Source organism: Perca flavescens, chromosome 24, assembly GCF_004354835.1.
Source record: "Perca flavescens isolate YP-PL-M2 chromosome 24, PFLA_1.0, whole genome shotgun sequence".
Taxonomy (NCBI): Eukaryota; Metazoa; Chordata; class Actinopteri; order Perciformes; family Percidae; genus Perca; species Perca flavescens.
In genome coordinates, this window is record NC_041354.1 from 3,659,450 (window position 1) to 3,672,337 (window position 12,888).

The following is a 12,888-nucleotide window of genomic DNA, read 5'->3' on the forward strand; positions in this document are numbered from 1 at the left end:
GGGAGGGTGGGGGTTAGTGACAGTTAGTCAGTTAGTCATGACCGTTACGGAAACATGGGGGGGGCCGAGCTTGCACTGTTTTGTTTTGAATTTACGTCAACAGAAGTGACTATGCATGAAATCATAGTGCACCTTTAAGTCATTATTTCTTCTGTTGATTTCTTCATAGTTTTTCTTGATTTTCTTTGTCTGGGTTTTTTAATTTCCCTTAGCCAACATTACAAAAGGGATCGGGACCTGATCGAGACAAAGAAGATTCAAGAACTAAAGTGATAACAAGCTTTACCATTTACACAGGTGTAATCAGCTGGCTGTTATTGGCTGCTTGAAATCACATTGATTGTGATATTGGACAATATAATGGGAAGATCAGTTGCCTTTGGGGGGACGTGGGTCACCTGTTTTTTAGTACACTTTGTATATTGTAGCTTGAAGATTTGATGTCCGAGCCCCTTCATCATCTGAAGATCAACATCATGTCACACACTGAGAAAAAAGATGAATGGATAAATGACTGAAACACATGTTTGTATTCCCATTTCCTTTATTTCTTTTTTGGGGGGGGTTATTAATAACACCACAATGGTACAACAGCATATCTCAAGGTCATTTCAGCCACAGTTTTAAGTGACAACCTTCATTTGTAGTAACTTCAGTTTAATAATCATCATCAGTTAATGTTCACATTCACATCAGTATTGTTCTCCCACTGGATCTCCAAACTTTACTGCAAGGCTTCTTTCAGCTGAGCGTGACAAACTTCTTCTGACTTCATGTCATTAAAACAGAGATTCTGTTTCTGCATTCATGTAGCAGGCTCTGTACATTTAAAGGAGGCAGTTAACATTACATTAAAGAAGAAATTATAATCGTATATTATAATTAAAACTCTCTAAACCCTTCTGTGATTATTTTTTTCTTCACTGCACACATTACATCTACTATTTCAAAGATTGTGTTTCATTTTAAAATCTCGTAATAATATGCATGAATCGATGGGAATGAATCAGCAGCCACAGATTGTGCAGAAATAATATCTCAGAAGGATCAAATGAGGATGAGGTTGTTTCACAGCAACAATGCATTAGAAGGACTTTCTACAGGGCCACTGCTACCACAGCCTCACTCCTTTAGTCTCTCTTGTTTAACGTAAAGCATTTCTTTTCTTTTAGCGTACATGGAGCTGAGAGAAAACACAGCGTCGGTGAGGGCGGTGGGGAGGAAAGGGAAGAGCTGGAAGAAGAACCTATCCGCGGCTGACACCAGCAGGTATCTGCGCTTGGGCCGAGCCGACGTGACGGCGTGCAGCATGGCGTCGATGACCATGTCGGCGTTCTTGAACCCCGAACTGCAGGTTGACATGAAGTACTCGTTGGCCAGCTCGATGTACTGCTGGCTGAAGATTAGTTTACGTTCATCGTCTAATTTCTCCCAAATATCCAAACCTGTTTTCACCTTCAGGATGTTGGTGGCTTGGCCAAAGTTACCCGGCTGGATGATGCTGACCTAGAAGTGGAAGAGAAAGAGTTAGTCAGTAGAGTCTCAAACCAAACAACAACAAAAACTCATAGGTTTGGTCATTTGCTTTTAATCTCATGTCTGTATGCTAAAAAATAAGCTAACACTAGCAGCCGGTTAGCTAACCATCTAGAAGTTATGAGAGGTCAAATTTTTTTTTTAAGTCAAAATTAGGAGATTGACATTCATAATTTAAGAAATGTTAAAATTAGTACTTAATAGCTCTTAATTTTGAGTTATAAACACAAAAATATGTAATAATTATGAAATTGTATATCGAAATGAAATATTCTTTACATACTATATAAAAATGATGAAATAAATCAAATTTGTTATTTACATTATATTAAATGAAAAACTTATGAGTAGCTTTATTTTTTTATCATTCCTGATATTTCGTTCATTTCTTTCCGTTTTTGGCAGAAATGAGCTTCTATACATGTTACATTAAAAAGGACTCTCCTTTCGGGCCGAGGGAAACAAGTTTGTAACCTTTGGACAGAGCTGTTTCCAGTCTTTATGCTAAGCTAACTGGCTGCAGCTTAATATTTACTTTAACTTTAACATGGTGAAAACTAGGCTAAAAACCAAACAAAGACACTCACTGTTGGTGAAATCTGCACAGTGTAGGAAGCTCTTTTTCTGCATTAATATTGGTTTCACACTTAAATAAACCAGCAACTTCCCACAGGCATCTTATTTTATCTACCGCAGACGTTTTCTTCGATTAATATTTTATAAAGTGTTCACATTTATTAGCACAAAACATGACTAACAATCCGTAACTCTTCACAAAAGACAATACAATGAAAAAATAAAATGAAAATATTTAAAGAAATGAAACAAATTAAATAAAAAAGAAAATAAATAAATAAATAAAATAGGTTAAAAAAAACAAAAAAGAAACAGGTTTTTAGAAGAAAACCTGATTATCCAAATAATACATTCCAAGTAACAGGCCTACTGTGCTACCAACACAAGCAGGAGTCAACCCCTGTTATCTAAACTTAGATATACACAATATATCTTCCCCATGTCTTGATATATTTGTACCACCCATCAGCATTTGCATAAGACATCGGCTTCTTCCCACAATATTACGCCTCATGCTTCAGAGCGATACCGCCTTTGCATCATTACCTTCACACCAAAACTGGCCATTTCAACCCGTAGGCAATCTGCAAACGCCTCCAGTCCTCTCTTTGACACACTGTAAGCTGCCATGTTCAGGCAGTTGAAGAAGGCAAAGATGCTCGACATGTAAACCATCCGACCTGAAACATAAAGACATTCATTTTTCACATCACTACAATAAGAACGAGAGGTTACAGGGAAACGTAGACGCAGACTTTAGCTAACCTTTGGCTTCACGAATCAAAGGTAGAAATGCAGAAGTGGTCCTGATGGAGCCAAACAGGTTAATGTCGACCATGCTGCGGAAATCTTCAATAGTGCTCCATTCGATCTCGGCCCAGTCAGAGATGCCAGCGTTGTTCACAACTGCCCACAGGCCTGAAAAAGAATCAATCACACACACACACTAAATTGTTAAAATATAGAAACATTGATAACTAGAATTAAAACAACCAGTGAAATGAATTCTATAACATACTACATTTAAAATAGACCACAAGTCAATATAACTTGCTTAATAAAAAGGCATGGCTAAAAAGGTAGGTTTTAAATTTGTGTCAGATGATTAGTTTTAAAACTGTCTGCATTATTACAAGACAAAATACTGTTGCTGCTGTCGCCATGTGATATCTGGGAGCCACTGTCTGTTCTTATCTGAAGCACGGTGTGATGCTGAGGAAAGAACAGGCGCTCCTTGACTGAGATAACTGACCACATAAAGTTATTTCGTTAGTTACTTATCACATTGTATGTTGGATTACAAAAGCTGATGTAGAAAGCTTATTCAAGAGTCCCTTTCTGTACTTATGCTGCAAGTGCTGGAAACTGACCCTACTTGCAAGTAAACATTATTTGATATAACTTCAGTGGTTCCTGCCTATTATTTGATAATATAATTATTCTAACAACTTGCCTTTAAAAATATCAACCCTCTCTGCAACCCTCAGTTCCTCTGGCAGGCTGTTCCATCGGTGTGGAGCACAGTAATAAAAGGATGGCTCACCATGTGCAGCTGAGTATTGTAATAATTGTAATTGAGCAATACTTTTCTTCAGAAGACCAGAAAATAAGGCATTACAATAGTCTATCCTACAGGTAATAAAAGCATGCATCAATGTCTCTGTGTTGGCTCAAGAGAGAAATGGACGCACTCTGGCAATGTTCTTCAAATGATAAGAGGCTGTTTGTTATATTTGTGATGTGTGGCTCAAGGCTAAGATCTGAATCCCCTAGGTTTTTGACTTGTTGGATGGGTTGAAGTGCCATTGTTTGCAGTTTTGCATCCCATTTCTATCTCTGAGCTTCAGGACCAAGAATTAAGACCTCGGTTTTGTCGTGGTTGAGCTGGAGAAAGTTCTGCCATCCATGACTTAATATCTAAAATACAATTTAAAAAAGGGAATCAATTGGCTCCAAGTCCTCAAATATAGGCATTTGTGTATTGTGCAGATGTTTTAATACAACATTGAGCACTTGTTTAAAAGAAGTAGACATGATGAAATCATTCAATTAACATTTGTTATCATCTTGTTTCAAGATGCTTCAGAACCCGTTCAGAACCTCTAAGTCAAGATTTTGAATTACTTATTGTCTTACTATCTCAAAATTGGGACTTAGCATCATATAATCAATACTTTACTCACTGTATGGAAGCCCAAGAATGAAAAAGTTTAGAAATATTAAAAAAAAAAACTATTGTATATCAAAATGATGAGATAGTAAGTCATGTAAGTAAGCCATGATTCAAGTCTACATTCTGAGTTACTTTAAGTTATTTGAAAATTAGGATTTTGTATTTAAAGTTTTTGACATTCATGCATTTTAGGAATACTACAAAATTACTCATGGTAAATCAAATTACTCAGTTTTACAAATAACTGACATTTCTAAACCCTAATAACCTATTTTAATGTCATTATTATGATTAAAAGGAAATTAAGAGCTTTTAAAGTCAAAATGGCAAGATATTAAGTTATCATTTTAAAATTTTAAAGTCAAAAATGATCAAATGATGAGATTCATAAACACTTCTCAGACTTCACCTACACAAAGGAAATGATTCCCATTCAAGCCGGAGAGTAGAGAAACCGTGTGCTAATCTCTCACCTTTGTCTGGCAGGTTCTCCTGGACCATCTTCTTGGCCTGCTGCATGTCCTCGTCCCTGGTGACGTCCAGCTGGACGATTCTCAGATTACTGGAGCTCTGTCTGGCCAGACTCTGGGCCCCGGCTCCCTCTGCAGACAGACACCCGGCGAACACCACGTAGCCTTTCTGGTCCAGAGACCGAGCCAGCTGGTGTCCGAAGCCGCTGTCGCAGCCTGTTATCAGCACAGCTCGGCCGTGGCCGTCCTGCACAGGGCTGCGGTGGAGGCAGGAAACCAGCTGGGCGAGGACGAAGAGGAGGACGGCGAAGATAGAAACTATGCCAATGATTTGGCCGATGAAGAAAATGGCGTTCATGCTGGTGAAGAGTCTGAACCACAGTCGCTAAAGAGTGTCTGATAGTGCTGCTGGCTGGACAATATATCCCATCCACAGCAACAGCTCAATAAGTAAATCTGTTCAGGTTTTCATGTGACCTAAAAGAACAACTCTGTTGTCCAAGATGCTGCGGTGTTTCTTCCTGGAAGTGTTCTGCCAAAATATTTAATGGTAATACTCAAATGGTTTTCCTGGGAAAAAAAAAATCAACATAAGCATGCATTAATCAATTTTCCTTCTAGTAAAAATTGAGACAATTAAAGAACATGACTTATCTTGATTACTAATCAATTATAAAGGCTATGACCTAATATCTACTGGAGAGCACACAGTCATGGGAACAGAGGAACTTGACCTTATAAGACTTATTTGATTAGGACAATGCACATTAATCAACATTTCTGTAAATACCCAGCGTTAGCCAGACGGCTAATTTTCAGAAAGGCCCTGCCCGGACCAGGGATCCAACTCTGCAGTGCCAACTTGCTTTGAAGCAGAAGTGAGCCACCGTGCTGCCCAAAAATGATAAAGTACTCATTCAGGGGAAATGTATTCCCACGATGCCCAACAGAAGAGTGCTAGAGAATGGTTTTAAAACATTTCTAAATCTATCCAAGGTGATAAACATGAAACACAAGCAACAAATATTCACAGTCCATGCAGTATGGCTTGTTATAAGTTATATTGTGTTGAAATACATTATATGTCCTTGATGCCCTTCAGAATTGACATACATACATTGAAAATAAGATTTTAAGACAACTTACCCTTACACTGGCCTCTAATAGACCTTTTTCACAGCAGACATGTTGACATGTCATAGTAAGAAAAGCACAGGTGTATTCAGACCCATTACTGATGGCTGCATTCCACTTAAGGAGAGGCCCTGGTATTAAACCATTACTGATGGCTGCATTCCACTTAGGAGAGACCCTGGTATTAAACCATTACTGATGGCTGCATTCCACTTAGGAGAGGTCCTGGTATTAAACCATTACTGATGGCTGCATTCCACTTAAGGAGAGGCCCTGGTATTAAACCATTACTGATGGCTGCATTCCACTTAAGAGAGACCCTGGTATTAAACCATTACTGATGGCTGCATTCCACTTAGGAGAGACCCTGGTATTAAACCATTACTGATGGCTGCATTCCACTTAGGAGAGACCCTGGTATTAAACCATTACTGATGGCTGCATTCCACTTAAGAGAGGCCCTGGTATTAAACCATTACTGATGGCTGCATTCCACTTAGGAGAGGTCCTGGTATTAAACCATTACTGATGGCTGCATTCCACTTAAGAGAGACCCTGGTATTAAACCATTACTGATGGCTGCATTCCACTTAGGAGAGGCCCTGGTATTAAACCATTACTGATGGCTGCATTCCACTTGGGAGAGGCCCTGGTATTAAACCATTAATGATGGCTGCATTCCACTTAGGAGAGGTCCTGGTATTAAACCATTACTGATGGCTGCATTCCACTTAAGAGAGACCCTGGTATTAAACCATTACTGATGGCTGCATTCCACTTAAGAGAGGCCCTGGTATTAAACCATTACTGATGGCTGCATTCCACTTGGGAGAGGCCCTGGTATTAAACCATTACTGATGGCTGCATTCCACTTAGGAGAGGCCCTGGTATTAAACCATTACTGATGGCTGCATTCCACTTGGGAGAGGCCCTGGTATTAAACCATTACTGATGGCTGCATTCCACTTAAGAGAGACCCTGGTATTAAACCATTAATGATGGCTGCATTCCACTTAAGAGAGACCCTGGTATTAAACCATTACTGATGGCTGCATTCCACTTAGGAGAGACCCTGGTATTAAACCATTAATGATGGCTGCATTCCACTTAAGAGAGACCCTGGTATTAAACCATTACTGATGGCTGCATTCCACTTAGGAGAGACCCTGGTATTAAACCATTACTGATGGCTGCATTCCACTTAGGAGAGGCCCTTGTATTAAACCATTACTGATGGCTGCATTCCACTTGGGAGAGGCCCTGGTATTAAACCATTACTGATGGCTGCATTACACTTAGGAGAGACCCTGGTATTAAACCATTACTGATGGCTGCATTACACTTAAGAGAGACCCTGGTATTAAACCATTACTGATGGCTGCATTCCACTTGGGAGAGACCCTGGTATTAAACCATTACTGATGGCTGCATTCCACTTAGGAGAGGTCCTGGTATTAAACCATTACTGATGGCTGCATTCCACTTAGGAGAGGTCCTGGTATTAAACCATTACTGATGGCTGCAATCCACTTAGGAGAGGTCCTGGTATTAAACCATTATTGATGGCTGCATTCCACTTAGGAGAGACCCTGGTATTAAACCATTACTGATGGCTGCAATCCACTTAGGAGAGACCCTGGTATTAAACCATTACTGATGGCTGCATTCCACTTAGGAGAGACCCTGGTATTAAACCATTACTGATGGCTGCATTCCACTTAGGAGAGGCCCTTGTATTAAACCATTACTGATGGCTGCATTCCACTTAGGAGAGACCCTGGTATTAAACCATTACTGATGGCTGCATTCCACTTAGGAGAGGCCCTTGTATTAAACCATTACTGATGGCTGCATTCCACTTGGGAGAGGTCCTGGTATTAAACCATTACTGATGGCTGCATTCCACTTAGGAGAGACCCTGGTATTAAACCATTACTGATGGCTGCATTCCACTTAGGAGAGGCCCTTGTATTAAACCATTACTGATGGCTGCATTCCACTTGGGAGAGACCCTGGTATTAAACCATTACTGATGGCTGCATTCCACTTAGGAGAGGCCCTGGTATTAAACCATTACTGATGGCTGCATTCCACTTAGGAGAGGTCCTGGTATTAAACCATTACTGATGGCTGCATTACACTTAAGAGAGACCCTGGTATTAAACCATTACTGATGGCTGCATTACACTTAAGAGAGACCCTGGTATTAAACCATTACTGATGGCTGCATTCCACTTGGGAGAGACCCTGGTATTAAACCATTACTGATGGCTGCATTCCACTTAGGAGAGGTCCTGGTATTAAACCATTACTGATGGCTGCATTCCACTTAGGAGAGGTCCTGGTATTAAACCATTACTGATGGCTGCAATCCACTTAGGAGAGGTCCTGGTATTAAACCATTATTGATGGCTGCATTCCACTTAGGAGAGACCCTGGTATTAAACCATTACTGATGGCTGCAATCCACTTAGGAGAGACCCTGGTATTAAACCATTACTGATGGCTGCATTCCACTTAGGAGAGGTCCTGGTATTAAACCATTACTGATGGCTGCAATCCACTTAGGAGAGACCCTGGTATTAAACCATTATTGATGGCTGCATTCCACTTAGGAGAGACCCTGGTATTAAACCATTACTGATGGCTGCATTCCACTTAGGAGAGGCCCTGGTATTAAACCATTACTGATGGCTGCATTACACTTAAGAGAGACCCTGGTATTAAACCATTACTGATGGCTGCATTCCACTTGGGAGAGACCCTGGTATTAAACCATTACTGATGGCTGCATTCCACTTAGGAGAGGTCCTGGTATTAAACCATTACTGATGGCTGCATTCCACTTAGGAGAGGTCCTGGTATTAAACCATTACTGATGGCTGCATTCCACTTAGGAGAGACCCTGGTATTAAACCATTACTGATGGCTGTATTCCACTTAGGAGAGGCCCTGGTATTAAACCATTACTGATGGCTGCATTCCACTTAGGAGAGGTCCTGGTATTAAACCATTACTGATGGCTGCATTCCACTTAGGAGAGACCCTGGTATTAAACCATTACTGATGGCTGTATTCCACTTAGGAGAGGCCCTGGTATTGCGCATGCTGACTCGCTGATGCTACGTTTACACGTGGCCGGCTATTTTCATAAATGGACATTTCAACCTCTCCGTTTTTAAAAATAACATCGTGCACAGCTGTCAGTTTTCAGAAAAGTGTTTGTTTACATGTACCCGTGTATATATATGCTGTCAATGCTGTCAAGAGCACGCCAGACCTGTAGGTGGCGGTGTAACGAGAAGCTCAAGCCCACGTTAGCCAATCAGAATCCCGAAAACAGCAACAACAGCAACCAATCACGTCCTCTTTCTCTCCCTCGGCTGCATAAACCTCCGTTTGTCTCAGTTTACGTGCAAACGAAGATTTCAAAAATCTTTTTCAAAAAAAAGACTTTCAGAGGAGAATACTCCGTTTGCGTGTAAACGAAGGGTACAAACGAAGGGAAATGTCTCCGTTTGTAAAAATAGCGATGTACGTGTAAACAGGGTCTGAAATAGCTTACTGGGACACTTGATGGAATTGAGCCATTGTTAAAGGAACACGCCGACTTATTGGGAATTTAGCTTATTCACTGTAACCCCCAGAGTTAGACAAGTCCATACATACCCTTCTCATCTCTGTGCGTGCTGTAAGGCTGTCTGACGGCTCCAGCGGCATCAGGCCAGCACAGAACATGCAGGTGAATGGTTCCAGTAATCGTACTGCTCCGAATAAGTGACAAAATAACGCCAACATGTTCCTATTTACATGTTGTGATTTATAGAGTCACAGCGTGTACAAAAAACAACGTAACATGAGACACAGCCGTCTTCTAACTGTAAACAAACCGGGAACTATATTCTCAGGCGGAAGAATATAGTACTTGGGCGGAGTGATATGCTCGCAGCACGTCTGTCTGAGAATATAGTTCCCGGTTTGTTTACAGTTAGAAGACGGCTGTGTCTCATGTTACGTTGTTTTTTGTACACGCTCTGACTCTACAAATCACAACATGTAAATAGGAACATGTTGGCGTTATTTTGTCACTTTTGTCACAATTGGGAGCAGTAGGCTAGTTGGAACCAGTTACCTGCATGATCTGTGCTGGGCTAAGCTAATGCTGGAGCCCTCAGACAGCGTTACAGCACGCACGGAGATGAGAAGGGTATGTATCGACTTGTCTTACTCTGGGGGTTACGGTGAATAAGATAAAGTCCCAATAAGTCGGCGTGTTCTTTTAAGGTCATCAATTTCAGCTGTGCTTTTCCTACTATGACAAGTCAACATGTCTGCTGTGAAAAAGGTCCATATGACCCACAGGTGTCACTAATCAGCGCCCCCAGCAGGGGCGGGGAAATACGACCCACAGGAGCGTCTTCGGTCCTCAAACAGTATCGAAACCAGAGAACCTTCGCGGTCACATTTAAACACTTCGGTAATATTGTGAAACGGTTGCAGTTCGGTTACGTTCAGGCACAAAAATGACTTAGGTAAGGTCAGAAAAAGATGTGGTTTAGGTTTAAATAATCCGTTACTTTACTTTACTTCCGGTTATGCATGTAATGCATAATGTGACGTAACTCCTTGTCTGTTTATTTTTATTTTCAAATGGGACACGAAACCCAGTCTCCTGGGTGAAAGTCCCCCAACCTCCCTCCTCCTTACACAGAATGTGGCTTTTTCATACAGCCATCTTTTCTTCCTGCTTTGCTCCTATAATAGTTGCTGGAGGCCTCAGGTCCTGGTGATTCGGAGTAAAACTAGACATGGTTGGAAGATGGATGACGTGCATTGGAAAATTTAGAAACACTTTGATTAGAGTTGTTCTCTACTCATTCATTTGATAACATTAAAGGAATTGATTCACAGAAACTGTAATTGCGTGCAAGCATAAAGAGATCCTCAAGTTTAGATAAACAATGAGTGGTTATTATTAAAGATGTCTCTGAATTAGTCTGCAAATCAATTTCTGTACTCTTTTTTTATTAGTATACATGTGATTCCTCTGGGTGAAATTACAAAATATACCCATTATTTTTTTTATACAAGTATAGCCAGATCAAAATATCAAACAAACTGTGAAAAGGCACCAGAATCATGGGAATGATATCCGTTAAAAACTTTCTGTGAAACTTCAACCTTTAACCAACCATACAAACAGAAGTAGAAGTCACGCTTAGCTTTTTTTTGGGGGGCTTTTCCACCTTTAATGGATAGGACAGCTAGGTGAGAAAGGGGAGAGAGGGGGGTGGGACACATGCAGGAAATCGTCACAGGTCGGATTTGAAGCCTGGACCTCTGCGTCGAGGCATAAACCTCTACGTATATGTGCGCCTGCTCTACCCACTCGTCCAACCCGGCCACAAGTCAAGCTTAGCTTAAGTTAAAAGTGACAAAACTGCTGCTGTTATGGAGAGTTTATGTCCCACTGACTAACATCGTATGCTGTTGGTCATCCTGTAGGAAATATCGGCGTGCTTTGGGGCCGCTGTCACGATGCCAAGCACAGCTAGAGTTAGCTTACTTCGGACAAGCTCAGGTTACTTAAGCTCATTGTCATTTCAAGTAACAGCAACCAAAAGTCAAGACCCAATAGACACTTTCCAACAGAAGACATTTTGACATGTTGCAGTAGGAAAAAGGACATGAAAGCCCTTCGTGACAGCAGGAATCAGGTAGATATTTTTCAGTCAAAAGCGCAAACAAAAAACAAATCACTTTTATATTTATTTCAGCATTGGATAGTGACAAGTTACAGTTCACATACAGCAACATTCAAACCTTCACAGATGTTCTCAGATTGATAGAATCTGTAATCTCAATAAAATGCCAAATATACTACACAGTATGTTGACAGAACAAAAAGTACTTGTTTGATTGAAGAATACAAGTGGTCTGATTGTCTTCAGCAGTGGGTGGGACAGTGTGGCTAGTCCGGGATGATGGAGCTGGGGTGTGGTTTCACAGCAGTGACTCCCCCATGTGTTACTGATCACTGCAAATACACGTGGCACTTTCATTCACAAGGGAGTGTGAGGAAAAGAAGTACAAATAAGTGATACAATACAAACAAACGTTTCCCTTTGTCCTCAATGAAGGAAATTTCCACAACACGTGTCCCAGCCTCAAGTAGAAATGCTTTTTTTTTTAACTTATTTTTGTCGATATGTGTTTATTAAAATTGTAAATAACAATAAAAATGCCAAGTGTTCTTTATCATAAGCAGTATAGAAACTAAAAGTGGGTTGAAGAGGTGCAGCCTGCGGACTCTCCTACTCATACATCACATAGTCTACTGAAGATACTCGGTTTATGTCTGACTCTGTGCTGCTGTAGATAGCATTTCTACAATTGAGATCTATCAAGTTTATTTCATCCAATTTTCACCTTCACCTTATACGGAGTTACAGTTCCTACAGCTATCCTCGCTGTTCCTAACAAGCTGTAATGTTTCATTGATCACCATCAACACAGTGACTTCTCCTTTCAGAGGTTTTTCTAATGGAAACGTCAGAGTTGGTAGCGTTCCTGTGGCTTTTTTGCTTGATGCTAATGGTGCTACACGTTTCCGATCACTCAGTGGGTTTTCAAACTATGCAAAGGGAAATGTGAGGACAACAAAGAGCAGGAAACTTGACATTTCAGTCTGTGAAGTGACAACTCCTACTGTACAAGGATATAAGGCCACCTTTCCTTTATATTTTTATTTTCAGCATATATACAAAACCAATAATGAAATGATGTAACTAAAACCTGACATATCGTCTTCCTCCTTCGATTCGGATTCACAAGGTCCTGATTTGATACAATATCGATTTAATTAGGGAGATTTCATTTACAATACCAATTCTGCTTGGCTATGAAAGAGGTTCTCAGCCTCACCCTAACATGGTGCAATAATAAAATATTGTTTACATTAAGAATTGTTAAATTAATGTACTTGTATTTACAATGAAC

General features: G+C 40.5%; 1 protein-coding gene across 1 annotated transcript; it reads right to left on the minus strand.

The window, feature by feature from the left end:
* Positions 1 to 576: 576 nt before the first annotated feature.
* Positions 577 to 5,254, minus strand: zgc:113142 (D-beta-hydroxybutyrate dehydrogenase, mitochondrial). The gene is made up of 4 exons (XM_028572095.1): positions 4,759 to 5,254; positions 2,878 to 3,030; positions 2,659 to 2,792; positions 577 to 1,506 (listed from the first exon to the last, which is right to left on the minus strand). The coding sequence occupies exons 1-4, from the start codon at positions 5,111 to 5,113 to the stop codon at positions 1,123 to 1,125; spliced, it is 1,026 nt and encodes a 341-aa protein (XP_028427896.1). The 5' UTR covers positions 5,114 to 5,254; the 3' UTR covers positions 577 to 1,122.
* Between the last annotated feature and the right edge of the window lie 7,634 nt (positions 5,255 to 12,888).

What these genes read in the sequence shown, in the direction of transcription:
- zgc:113142 (XM_028572095.1), bottom strand. Translation starts at nt 5,113, where the DNA reads ATGAACGCCATTTTCTTCATCGGCCAAATCATTGGCATAGTTTCTATC. An exon ending in GGAGAACCTGCCAGACAAAG is followed by an intron (nt 3,031 to 4,758) that starts GTGAGAGATTAG and finishes ATTCTTTTTCAG; the next exon opens with GCCTGTGGGCAGTTGTGAAC. An exon ending in TTTGATTCGTGAAGCCAAAG is followed by an intron (nt 2,793 to 2,877) that starts GTTAGCTAAAGT and finishes TTTATGTTTCAG; the next exon opens with GTCGGATGGTTTACATGTCG.